Source organism: Aspergillus sclerotioniger (genome assembly GCF_003184525.1).
Source record: "Aspergillus sclerotioniger CBS 115572 chromosome Unknown BO94scaffold_8, whole genome shotgun sequence".
In the NCBI taxonomy this organism is placed as follows: domain Eukaryota; kingdom Fungi; phylum Ascomycota; class Eurotiomycetes; order Eurotiales; family Aspergillaceae; genus Aspergillus; species Aspergillus sclerotioniger.
This window is the reverse complement of record NW_020290998.1, coordinates 396,284-409,514: the sequence shown is the minus strand read 5'-3', so window position 1 is coordinate 409,514 and position 13,231 is coordinate 396,284. Positions and strand designations below refer to the sequence as shown.

The following is a 13,231-nucleotide window of genomic DNA, read 5'->3' as shown; positions in this document are numbered from 1 at the left end:
CTTGCTGCTGGGCACCGCCTCACTGCAGCAACTATAATACAGTAAGATATACAAGAATAAGATATCCTACACATCAAAACATTATATAAGCACGAGATTTTATATATATAATGGCTAATAATTACTTCATCTTTTCATGGAAGTTATGTTGACGGGCGCAGCTGCCTGCTCACTTACACTGCCCGCTTGCTTACCAATTACGTTAACATAATCAGACACCGGACCGGCACAACACCGAGCCAGCGCCGGCCGCGCCGCGTCTTACACCCTCAACATCTTAAAGTCAAAGAACTCTTCCAAATTGCCCTATTCGCAATATATCATGATTTCTTTAGTGTTTCTTTTCATATATCAATATGGCCGATATGAATGAACGCTTAAATCTCACCATTAAAGCCTTTAAGAGTGGGAAGTTCTCTACAAAGGCTGCCTGCACTGCCGCGTTTGACATCAAGATAAGCACTTTTAAAGATCGTTTAAATAACATCAAATCACATACAGAAAAAGATGCCAATAATAAAAAGCTATCTATAATTGAAGAAAACATGTTAAAGCAGTGGCTTCTTGATATGGCCTACCATGGACTGCCTCTTAATATCTGCAATACTTAATTCTCTGCCTAGCTACTTTATTAAGTAAAGTTAAAGCCAAATCAGCATGATACTATATCGGAACGCTGGATTACTTACTTTATTAAACATCATCCAGAATTGACGTCCAAATTCACATTAAAGTATAACTATCAACATACTAAATATAAGGATCCTTATCTTATTCAGAAATAGTTCGACCTCATTCGCAAGACAGTCCAAAAATATAATATTCTTAATAAAGATATATAGAATATGGATGAAACTAGATTCTAGATAAGAGTTACTTCAACCACTTATATAATCTGTGACTCAGAAACACGAGAATCACGTGCTAAGTATATATAACCAGAAAACCGTGAATGAATGATTTTAATTATTGTAATCTCAATCTTAAAAACAGTACTTCTACCACAGATTATCCCTGCAGCATAGAATCATTAATCAATATAATATAAAGTCTGCCTAAAAATCTTATTATCTGAGTATCAGCGAAAATAGCTAGACTACTAATAAGCTTGGCTTTGACTGGCTTCAAAACATGTTTAACCAGTATACAGCTTCAAAAACTGTTGGTAATTATTGTTTATTAATCCTTAACAGCCATAACAGCCATGCAACTCAGTAATTTGATTAGTTCTGTATAGCTCAGAAAATAATTTCTTTATATATGTCTGCCCACTCGTCCCATAAACTACAGCCGCTTGATATTGCTTACTTTAGACTGTTAAAGAAGTTATATGGTCAGCATATATCTGAGACTATTTATTATAGAGAGAAATTAATTATAAAGCTTTGATTTTTTACAGCTATCTCACAGTATACACGCTAAGGCCTTCTCTAATATTAATATACTCAGTTAGTTCCGTGCCACCGGTCTCATTCCTTTTAATCCTTAAAAAATACTTGCAACGTTACAGATTCAACTAAAAACATTAACTCCACTGACATTCTCATATTCTAATCAGTCTTTTTATCTCAGAAAAACGCCTGCAAATTTGTATGAGCTTGAAAGACAGATAAGAACTACAAGAACTTGCAGAACAAGATCTGACATTAATAGTTTTATATAAAGTTATTGAAAAAGTGATCAAGGCTGCAGAACAGTCTATACAGAACGCAGTCCTGTTTTAACAACAAGTTAAGCAGTTCCAGTCTATACAAGCAAGTAAGAAAGAAAAGGCAAAGACCTCACGTCGCTATATACAGTATAGAGATACTTTAATAGGCTAAGAAGGTTTTAATATAGCTCAGGCGCGAGAAAATAAAGTAATTAAGGCTGCAGTATCAAGACTAGCCAGGACATGCCGGCCTGCCCGTTGCAGTATATGTAGAAGTGAAGGACACAATTATTTAAGATGCCTTCATGAAAATAACAAGAATTAATATATATAGTCTTTTCTTAATGGTTGAATAGCCTTAGGAAGCAGCCAGTAAGGCAGTCAGCAAGGCAGCAGCAAACCGCTGCCAGCTCAGTGTCTGATTATATTATTAGCACGATCGGATAGTTATGTTTACTGGGCATGTCTGATAATATCAGCTAACTGTTAAAGCTAGGAAAAATAATTTCCTATCTATAACTTACTCTTGGCTCTGAACAAGTCTAAGAAAAGAAAAGTTAGTTATAAGACAAACTTCGCAGCTGCTCATGTCATATCTAATTAGAATTATCTTATATAACAGTGTTAATCATTAAGTATAGTACATTCATCCTTATCCAGCTGTACTATTGATCTTAATATATAAGTAATTAATGGCTTGTTTAGCATATACAAGATATCGTTGCAAGCCATACTAAGACATGTAAATATCCTACTAATATAATTAGTATTTACAATGCCTTATCAGCTTAAAGCTCGCAACTGTTACACATGCGGTGATTCTTGATAGAATATATTTATATAGATAACTTTACTATTTATTATATTATAATTATACCATTATTATTTACTCTCTCGCGTCTAATAATCAAAGTCTTCTTTCTATAAGCGCACAGCCAAATACCATCATCATTCAACAGCCGACCTTATTAAATAATTTCTTATTAAACAAGCTCAATACTAAAGCCCTACTTTCAAAATCAACTGGGACATCAGTATCTTTTAATAGGCTTGTTAATAAAAGTTCTGTGATATTTAAGACATTAGAAAAAATTGAATTATATTATTATAAATTACTTTCTAATTGCAAGCCTTAAATAGAGTACTCAATATTAGATCATGAATTTGGTAAAGAGGATATAATTAGGGCTTCTCTCTTAGTAAGAGAGAAGTCTAAATCTCTAAGCACTGTTAAGCTAGATGACTGAGAAAAACATGGAATAGAATAGCCGAAGACCTCGTCAATAAATCAAATAATAAAATAAATCAGTGATTATCTAGTATTTTATCTAATAATCAGCAAGACTGATCACTAATAGTTAAAAAAAGCAGACATAGATATTAAAAAGTAAAAATAATCGGTCTAGTAACTATGTTATAATATTGATTTAGACCTTATTAATTGATTTTATAGTATGAATCTGAGGCAATCTCAGCGCGGGAGCCTCACACATATACTTTCTACTAGAATTCAGGTCAGCATAGGAAATAATTTTGCTGAAGTAAAGAACTTGACAGTACTAATATTAATTAATATAGTTAGTTAAAGAATCTATAAATACAGACTATCCTTTTTTTTATTACTACAGACAAACTCTTAAATAATTTGATTACACTAAAAAGTTCTTGGATCAGATAGATCAGTCAGTGTTCATAAAACCTTCTAATTTTAAAAAGTGATTACTTAGATAAGAATATAAGTACTGTACATATAAATATTAAATCATAAGATTTATTGATTTAAGATATTAGTTCGATTTGCCAGTATATATAGTTACTGGGATAATATCTATATCTAACTATCTTAAGATAGTACTATACCTTCAGCTTACCTGCTGCTTAAGCTTCCCGTGAGCGGCCTGATTATTTCAAGACTGCTAATAACATATTTCTCTGCAGTATTTATCTAATTATCATAATAAACTCTAGAAGTTAAATACACTGATAATTAACAGACATGTTTTAAAACTCTTTCAATCAACAAAAACTAATTAATAACTAGAAATACTAACAGTAGATCAAGACATTAATAAGTGTATATCATAAATATGATATCTTAATACTACGATTAAAGCGCTTAATAGATAATCAGTAATATTATAAGACAGGTTCTTTATAGGATTTAATAATAACACTAGTTTATCTATAATATATTCACTGAAGCTTTATTAATTAAATACAGTAAGACTAATATAAGCATTTTTGTAGTAACAGGAAATACAAGTTTTTATAATAGATATAGAAAGTTCTGTATTTATATAAGAAGCTAGACTTAGATTACAGAATGAAGAAAGCAAAGAAAATAGCTGTTCTGATATGCGCTTATAGAGTAGTCTAAATAATGAGGGCTTTTGAATTACAGTTTATACATTGCACGCAGAAAAGGCATGAATGAGTCAGCTTGAGAATTAACAGTAAGAAAAGATGCTGATCTATATATATAACACAGATTATTGATCTTTCTTAGATTATCATAATACAGCTAATATATAGTTATCTATAAGAAGACCTCAGCTCTAATAGTAGTAGTTTATGACTATACAGGCTTATATATTAGTAAAATAAGGCCATCAGATAAATTAATTACTGTATTGGGAGAACATTGATTTTAATATATGCTCTTTTTCTACTGATAGAACATCTTATTATATACATGGTTCAGTTTTCTCCCAGCATAATCTAAGTATGATTTTAGTTTTCTTCCCACAAACCCTGAGGACTTTCTGCCGGCATTATTATAATATAGAGATTCTAATTTCTGCTGGAAGAATCTTTAATATAAGACAGTTTATAAAAAACTATCTTTAACTTGTATAATCAAAAGCCTATCTTGATAGTTATTACCCATAATCTCATCCTTCTGAATATATAGAAACCGGAATTACAATTTATAAGAGAAATAAAAAGATATTAAGAAGAGTAAAAGTCCTTAAAGTTTTATAGTATGCTTAACTGATAACATTATATATTAATAAGAGACAATATTCTAGATTCTTTAATAAATAATATTTTAATAATTTATTACATGTGTTTTATATATAATTTATTAATATTTTAACAGCTGTTCCAGTATTCTTAATCAAGTTAACCACTGTAATAATGGTTATATAAAAGACCAGTATTTTTAAAGTAAACTTATCAATCAGTTTAGAAAATGTTTTTAGAAGGCTGGGGTCACCGTATTAAAAGTAGCTAACTCTTTTATAAACAGATTAAGTAACTTATCTTCTTCTTAACTGTATGATAAAGCTTTATACCTCAAGCTCTATAAATTTGTAGATTTCTGAGAGAATTTAGCTGCTTACTTGCAAGCTTTTGCTCTAGTTACAGGCCCTGTTAGTCCTGATTTCTTCACAGTTTTATTCTCTGCAGGGCACATACTGGAGTTACCTTATATAAGAAGAGTTACTTCCATTTAGAGAATAGGTGCATTAAGGTTTAAGTATAAGGCAGACTCCTTATACAGCTTAATTAAATAAGATAATATCTGTTTGATAGATATGTTGTTTATACTGGACAAAGTCATATCTTTATTATGGATTTCCTGCTTTATTATATTATTAGTTCTTTAATGTAGGTCCTTAATCTTAAGCTGCTTAATCCTGACCTAAAGCTCTTTCTGCTCCCAGTGAGTACACATATTAGATTAATCAGACTTCTTATTTAGCTGGGATAAGAAAGGCTGAGATATTTTTAATAATTATGGATCAATATTAACTGCACTGAAAGTTAAACATACTGTAAAAGGACTTAAACACGTGTTATTATTATCTATAAGATCTGGAGTATTAAGTATAACTGATAAAATAACTATACTATTCTGATCTTTATCTAACATAATTATACTTTAATAATTCTTAATTTATTATATTAATATTTATAGTCTTTCCTGCATAATATTATACATCCCAGTTTTAATTAAAAATATGGGCTTTATAGACATTATAGAAGATTATCAGAATTTAATTTTTAATATCTTTAATCTATATAATAATAAATCAGGAATATTCTTGTAATACTTGCATGGATGTTTATATTATATTAACTAAGTATAGTCTAAGACTATCTTCTTATCTAGTATAATAGATAATTATTTCTTATAAACCTTTTTAGATACCATACATATTACTTTATAATAATAATATATATTATAAAGATATTAATAATAATCTTACTCTTTTTTAAAAATATGGTTACAGGAAGGATCAGGGCATTCTGAAGATCATGATTTCTGAACTAGATACTCTTTTATATAGCTTTAAAGCTCTGTACTTTGAATAAAGATTCTTATTCTGTATATAATAAAAAGCCTATTATTTTATATATATTTAATATAATAGCTAGTACAGATAGTAGCATGGTGATATATCATTATCTTATAATATTAGCTGGTTATTAATAAAAGATAACTAGTATAGTACTTTTCAAACTTACTACTTTTTTTATTATGATAAGTGTAGCATTCCCAGCAATACTTAACTTGTTAAGATAATAAGTTTTATCTAGAAGCAAAATATTATAGATGATACTTATGGAGATGTGTATTTTGATTAGACTTATTTATTTTATGATTTATTAATAAAGGATTTATTTAAGTATTAAAGGACAGTTTACTATTCTACGGATTCACCACAAGCAGGCATCTAGTATTATTCTTTTTATAATTCCTTGTCTGAAAGATAGACTATATCAAGCTTATAAAGATAGTATATATAAATATTATGAATAATACTGGCTTTTTCATTGAATGAAAGACTCTGATTAGAGAAGATTACTATTACTAGATAACCTAGTTCTGGCATAAGCTTGTACAATACTTGTTTCTTCACTATCTGCTTAATATAATTAAGATGTTTACAGCCCTTGATCAGAATTTTCCAGTCATGTTGATTTCAGACCCAGTTACTTTAATATTACTGGAATACTTTTAAATAAATCCTTCTTTTCTAGATATTATATTCATGTTATAGACTTTTATTTTGATCCACTGACTGTATACCTTTAATTTTTACACTGATCTTAATAAGACTTGGATCTTTATTAATCTTCTATTCCTCTTCTATAGATAATCAATGAATAAGCCTATTCTTATAAAATTACTTAAAGCCCTGAAAATAATCCACGTGAGTATGATCCAAGGATCTTCCTTTCAAGAAATTGACAACATCCACGCTGGAGCAATTCCCAAGGTAGTCATTACTATAGACAGATTTTGACTTGTAAGTAAGAATCTGAGCTATAAGTATTAAAGAATACTTAGCTGCGAGGTATTAGCTAGACTCAAGAAACAGATCATAATAAAAAACTATAATAATCTATCTCAGACAGCCTTTCCTAACTCACGATGCATGGCATGAATTATAATAGTAATAAAATAGCCAGCATTAGCAAGACATCTTCTTAAACCTTCTTAATATCTTTCTTTTATCCATAGATCTTTGCTGACTCCAGTTACTGAGGTACCTCTCATAATATATCAATCTCTAGTCTTATTATTCTACTGAAGAATTAATTCATCCTTTTCTTCAGAAATCCTCTGCTTAAAAACTTCTACTGTATTTAAGAACCTGAAAAGAGCATTGTTAATAAGAGCCATGTCTAGAAAATATAATATTCTAGAGTAAATCAGTTTATCATAGTTCTAAATAATAATACTAAATCTATTAGTATTAATCTGTGCTTGTATCTCTGCAGGGATACTTGTGTGTATTACTTATATAATGTTCTCAGAGTCTTTATTATTCTTAATAAATTATTGATTTAAATACTATTTGATTTTCTAAGGGATCTCTGTGTCGCGGAACAAGACAAGTTTAATATTCTATTATTATTAGTAACTAATCAGATAATACTGTACTCAGACTTATCTTATAATAAAGACCTCTGCTGGCTTTATTTTCAGATACTGGAATTAAAGAAAACATTCTGGATCTTACACACAGATTTTGCAGAGTAATAAAATAAAACTAGACATGGTATCTTCTAATCATAAAAAATAGATTATTAATAATCTAGAAAATGACTATAGCACGCTCAAAACTTTTCAGCTTGAAATTATGCTTAGATCTTTTTATATTCTTAATATACTTCTCTGTAATTAAATCATGCTTAATCTACTTTCAGAAATCAGTTATACAGCTCTTACATACTTCTTTCCAGTGTGAAGTATACTTATACTGTATAGATCCTGTCTATCCTGATAAGAAATCTCTTTCTTAATCTCGAGATAAAATCCTGGAATAAATTCTTGAGCCTAGACTAAGATTGAGTTCATGGTCAGACATCTGTCAGGATCAAGTCTACCCATAGTTAAGTTAACATGCCAGTAAATAAATTCTTTAAGCTCTTCTAAACCCGGCACTTAATATCTAACTCTAATCTTATAGTCTTCGGGTAATCCTTTCTCTTCTTTTAAAAATTTATAAGAATATAAAAAGACTTGATATTCTAGAACTCAAGATTAATGACTTACTCTTCATAATGGTGTACCCTTTTCCTGTAGCCTTCTTTCATTTTCGGGAAAGCTCTACCTCTTAATCTTTAAACATTCTTAATTCAATGAATATCTGTATTATAGCTTCGCTTTTGGCGGAGTTCACGACGAGCCTTTCTTTTTTTCTCATTTTGGCTGGCTCTAGAAGTAGAGGTGTGAATGGCTATTGTCAGTAAACATGAACGAGATCGAGAGACTAAATAGAGAGTAAGGTATAAAGAGATATGATAGAAAATGTATAAGAGGATAGATTAATAATTAATAAACTCAGATAAGATGGGCTCTATTTATGTCTGAAATAAAAGAGAAATACCTTAGGTTATGTATCACCATTCATCCATAATTAATCTATCTTGTAATGAAAAAATAATTGGTGTTAAAAATATTTTGGGTCAGGAAAACCAAGAGAAGCTGACGGCCCTTGTTTTAATGATGCCCTCAAATTTCGTAGGTTTGTATCAATATCTCAGATTTTAATAAGTATTAGTTGCGCATGATTTAGAGATCCTGTTCTAGTCACGTGGGTTGCCGCAGTGAGCAAGCGGGAGCTGCTCACGATCGCTGAGTGAGTGAGCCAGAGCAATCCGGGAGCAACCGGAGTTCCCAGGTGCGTGCTCCGTGAGCAATCCGTGAGTGTCCCAGAGCGCACACAGATCATTCACGTGCTGCCCTCATAAAAGCGGCGGCACCCCAATTGGGTAAGCAAACGGGAATTGCAGCAAAACAGTTCACTTATACACTACTAGTACATCAGATGTTCGAGTTTTCATACATTTTAGTAAGAGGGATGGAACGCCCGCAGTCGCGCGGCAACGTGTTTCTGCAGACATATGTCCAAGAACTATAAGTACTATAGGTTTCAATAATCAATCAATTCAACCGCACCGTCAATTCCTGCCCATTCAGCCACCGTTCCAAATTCTGCGCCACCTCCTCATACCACCCATGAATCTGCTCATCACCATACCCCATATGCGGCGTCAAAAGCACCTCACTCCGACCATCCTTCCCCCACGCCGTCGTCCTCCACACACTCTCCACCGGCAACGGCTCCGCCTCAAACACATCCAACGCCGCTCCAGCAATCCCGCCCGCATTCAGCGTCTCCAACAACGCCGTCTCATCTACCAACGGCCCCCGTGACGTGTTCACCAACAACGCCGTCTTCTTCATCGCCTGCAACTCCTCCCGCCCCACTATCCCCCGACTCCGCTCCGACAATACATTATGCAAACTAATGACGTCCGCCTGTCGAAAGAACTCCAACTTCTCCTGCACGGCCTTGAAGCTCCCCCCCGGTAATCCCATCGCCGCCGCCTGCTCGTCCGCTTTCTCCTGCGTCAGGTTCGTCGACCACGCTATCACGCTCATCCCGAATGCCTGTACCGCGATCCGTCCCACCTGGGCACCTAATTTGCCCACTCCGAGTAATCCGAGGGTTTTGCCCGCGAGTGTTATCCCGAGTGATCCCTGCCATTGGCCGCGTTTGATGGCTGCGTCGTCCCGCGCGATATGGCGTGCGACGCCCAGGATCAATGCCCAGGTGTGTTGCACGGTGGAGTTGATGCCTGGGGGTCGTCGCTGCGTGCCGGCGACGGGGATGCCTCGTTCGGAGCAGTAGGCGGTGTCGAGGGCGAGGTTGCGCGTGCCGGTGGTGAGGAGGAGTTTGAGGTTGGGGAGGGCAGAGAGGGTTTCTCTAGAGAAAGGGGTGCGTTCGCGCTGGGCGACGATGATTTCGAATGGGTGGAGGCGTTGAATGAGCTGTTTCTGTTGGGCGGTATCGCGCGGGTTCAAGGTCTCGGGGAAGTAGCTGATGTCGACGCGGGAGGTGAGGTGGGCGAAGTGTCGGGGGGAGATGTTTTGGTAGTCATCGAGGATGGCGAGTTTGGGAGCCATGGTGTGGTGTAGATGTAGATGTGCTCGTACTGATGGGATGGAATAGTATGGGTGGTGATGGCGTTTGATGAGAGGAAAAGTCGGTTCATATAGCCCGGGAAGAGGGTATATCCGGAACCCCGCCATGGGTTTTGATGCTCCGTTGCTTCTCCCCGCACCGGTTATCGGAGGGTTATCATCCGTTGATGCTACGGATGGGAGATGGCTTTTCCGTTTGGTACGGAGTTTATTTGACGCTAACTTAGCTGCGATGATCGATGTAGATTATTATGCCCACGAAGCAGCATGATTGAACGTAGGTAGCTCGATTTAACCCCGGAAAATACCCCAGATATCAACACGGAGACAAATAACTCCATCCAGCATCTCACTACAACATAGCAACCACCTTCCCCTCCCCCTCACCATCCCCATCCCCAACTCCAACTCCACCCTTCAAAACCCTCTCAGCCTGCTCCTTCGAAGGCCCCAACTTCCTCACCCCTTCACTCGAATACGTCATCACCGTCTCAGGTTCATCCCCCCAGAGCGCGCGATACTCCTCCTCAAAGAAAAGCAGGGCCCGTTCCGACGCAAACCCCATCAGAATCACCGCGTGCGGGTCCCCCCTGCAACAGGCACACTTGATAACTTCATTGTCCTCCTTCTTGGGGATGATGACTGTTCCCTCCTTCAGGCCGGATTCTAGTTGCTCGTAGCAGGATTCGTAGATGGATTCGAAGATCGGGTCGAGGGAGGTGTGCAGGAGGCGGGTAGGAAGAGAGGCGTGTTCGTTCGTGCACGCGGTGGCGGAATCGAGGTAGAGTTTGCCTAGGGGGTCGAGGTGCGCGTAGCCTGTGTAGGAGGGGTGGGTGATGAGGCGGGTGCCGGTTGGGGAGATACTGGGGATGAGTTGAGGGGTGAGGGCGTGGAGGGCTTGGATGCGGGCGTGTAGGGGGAGGGTGGTGAGGTGGGTGATGTGGTCGCTGAGGGTGGGGTGGTTAAATTGGTGGTGGTCATTTTGTGTGGTTGTGGTTGTGGTTGTGGTGATGGTGGTGAGAAGGTGGGATGAGATGTTTGATGGAATTGGGATGGAAAGGGGAGGGGTGAGAGGAAGAGGAGGAGGAGGGTGAATGGTGAGAAAAGCTATGGGGAAGGGTATCAGCCTTGTGAGTCACGGTAGTGTGGCTATGCGCCTAGAATACTGATGACAAGGCTGCAGACTAGAAGACAGGGCTATGACAATTGTTATTATTGTGATGATATTCATGTACAGAAGACAACAAATTAACGGTTAAACCATAGTTTTGTCTTACGCCGTTTCGTCGGAGGACTTTCGGCCTCATGCGAATCCGATCCCCCCCTTCTTTTGTCTGAGGACGATGTCTCTTGTCCTCTGCTATTATCACCACTGCTCTCGCCGCCTCCTTCATCGCCCCCTCTGCTGTCACTCTTGTCATTCCCAGTCGCATCTCTCTTAGTATTTTGATTGCCGTTACGGTTGCCACCACTTCCACCGCTTTTGTCGTCGTCGTTTCCTGTCTCCGGTCTGATCCATTTCCGCCACAAAGTTGCATGCTCTCTAAGATTTCTAAACGCCCTAATACCCTCTTGGAAGGCGCGCAGGGTAGGTTTAAACTCGAAATCGTATATCCGTGTCATCTGGTAGTCTGTCTCTCGACCGGGAACCTGCGACTGAATCGGATGAACTGCATAAAGCGTCATGCGAGTTCTTAGAACCACCGCAACATATGAGTATGCCATCTGGTCATAAGTTTTATTCTTTCCATAACACTGTATCTTGTGCATTGCCCGTGCCCCCAGAGAACCACAATGCAAGGCCGCACGACTTCCCGCAGATTGATCATCGTCTGTGAGCATGTTACAGAGAAAGAAGTTCGGCACGACTAGCATGTCCTCCTCTGCGTTATTGCTGTTGGTATTGCTGCTGATTCCAAATGGGACGATGAACTTCTCGAGATTATTAATGATGTTTTGGTCCAGGTCGTCGGAACGAGCGCCATCGACAACATCAGGCTTGGCCGCTGTCATGTTCGGTACCAAGGGAGCAAGGTTAGTGAGTTCTCTCTGTTTGGCGGTCTGTACTTCCATTAAATCGATATCAGGAATACCGAATAGAATCTGGTAAATAATCTCTAGACGTTCATGATCGCGTTTATACCGCTTGCACGCCTTAATGAATTTCTTTCGAGCCCGATCGGTGATGTTTTCCATGTCCTTCCGTTCCCTATTCATTATATGCTGCAGATTCCCGGAATTGTGAGGCCGGTTTACGCTTTGCTCGACTCCATTACGGTTCAAGTGGTCCTGCACGTTAAGGTCATAAAGTGAGGCGGTTTTGGGCTCGGGGGGATCATATTTTTGCCAACTGGTACCCTGAGGAAACTGTCGGAAGGTTAGCTTTCGAGAATTGCGCAGTAGGAGAAGACATACGTCGATGAGTTCAGTCAAGTCAGGTCCGCCTCTCCTTGCGAACTCCTCGATGGTTTTGCACTTGACGGTTTTGCGAAGAGTCTCCTCCGGTGTAGGGCTTTCTTTCTTGGGCTTCTTGAGTTTCTTGGATTCATTGGGTTCATTGGGTTCATCGGATTCATTGGATTTATCAGGTGGATTCGGGTTCTTAGGGTGAAGTTCTGATTGACGAGAGTGAAATTCCACAAGAGCGCGGTGTGTGAGACGGATTACTGGGAGCGAATTCCAGTATTTCCTGCTGAAATGTAGTTTCTTTTGTCGACTGAGGTTGCTACTGGTTCGGGATACTCCGCTAGTTGACTGTGAATTCGATTGGGGATCTGCTGCGCCATCGGATGTAGAGTCATTCGGAGGAGGACGCTGTGTTCGAGGACTAGGTTGCAGCCGTGGCCTGGACATGACTCGCTTGGTCCTTGCTCGGCGCCTTGGTTGCTCGCTTGCCGGGATGTCTGCCATGTTAGTATGGTTGATCTGTTGATTGTAGAAGGCAAAGCTTCAGACTCGGGGTACAAGTCGTATTCTGTTTAGATATTTATGGGGATGTCTTTGTGTTGTTTTAGTAACATACCTCATTGTTGCTAGTGTTCTTTATTTGGCTCGTAGATTCGTATGACTGGCGGCTTTGTGTTGTGTATGGGATCGGCCTTTGTTTGTGTCAACTGTAGGAGCGGGGAAAAGGG

At 37.7% G+C, this 13,231-nt stretch overlaps 3 protein-coding genes across 3 annotated transcripts; all 3 read right to left on the bottom strand.

Moving 5' to 3' along the window:
• Positions 1–9,008: 9,008 nt before the first annotated feature.
• Positions 9,009–10,418, bottom strand: BO94DRAFT_533255 (D-2-hydroxyacid dehydrogenase family protein). Its single transcript, XM_025611299.1, has one exon. The coding sequence runs from the start codon at positions 10,077–10,079 to the stop codon at positions 9,054–9,056; it is 1,026 nt and encodes a 341-aa protein (XP_025469528.1). The 5' UTR covers positions 10,080–10,418; the 3' UTR covers positions 9,009–9,053.
• Positions 10,419–10,602: 184 nt separating this feature from the next.
• On the bottom strand, positions 10,603–11,073 carry BO94DRAFT_447922 (uncharacterized protein; the record flags this gene model as incomplete). The annotated part of the gene is made up of 1 exon (XM_025607527.1): positions 10,603–11,073. A coding segment is annotated over one exon (471 nt), but the record flags the coding sequence as incomplete, so codon positions are not given.
• Positions 11,074–11,319: 246 nt separating this feature from the next.
• On the bottom strand, positions 11,320–13,181 carry BO94DRAFT_533253 (uncharacterized protein). The gene is made up of 2 exons (XM_025611298.1): positions 13,120–13,181; positions 11,320–12,987 (listed from the first exon to the last, which is right to left on the bottom strand). The coding sequence occupies exons 1-2, from the start codon at positions 13,122–13,124 to the stop codon at positions 11,346–11,348; spliced, it is 1,647 nt and encodes a 548-aa protein (XP_025469526.1). The 5' UTR covers positions 13,125–13,181; the 3' UTR covers positions 11,320–11,345.
• Positions 13,182–13,231: the final 50 nt, after the last annotated feature.

Coding starts and splice junctions, on each gene's coding strand:
- BO94DRAFT_533255 (XM_025611299.1), bottom strand. CDS start 10,079: ATGGCTCCCAAACTCGCCATCCTCGATGACTACCAAAACATCTCCCCC.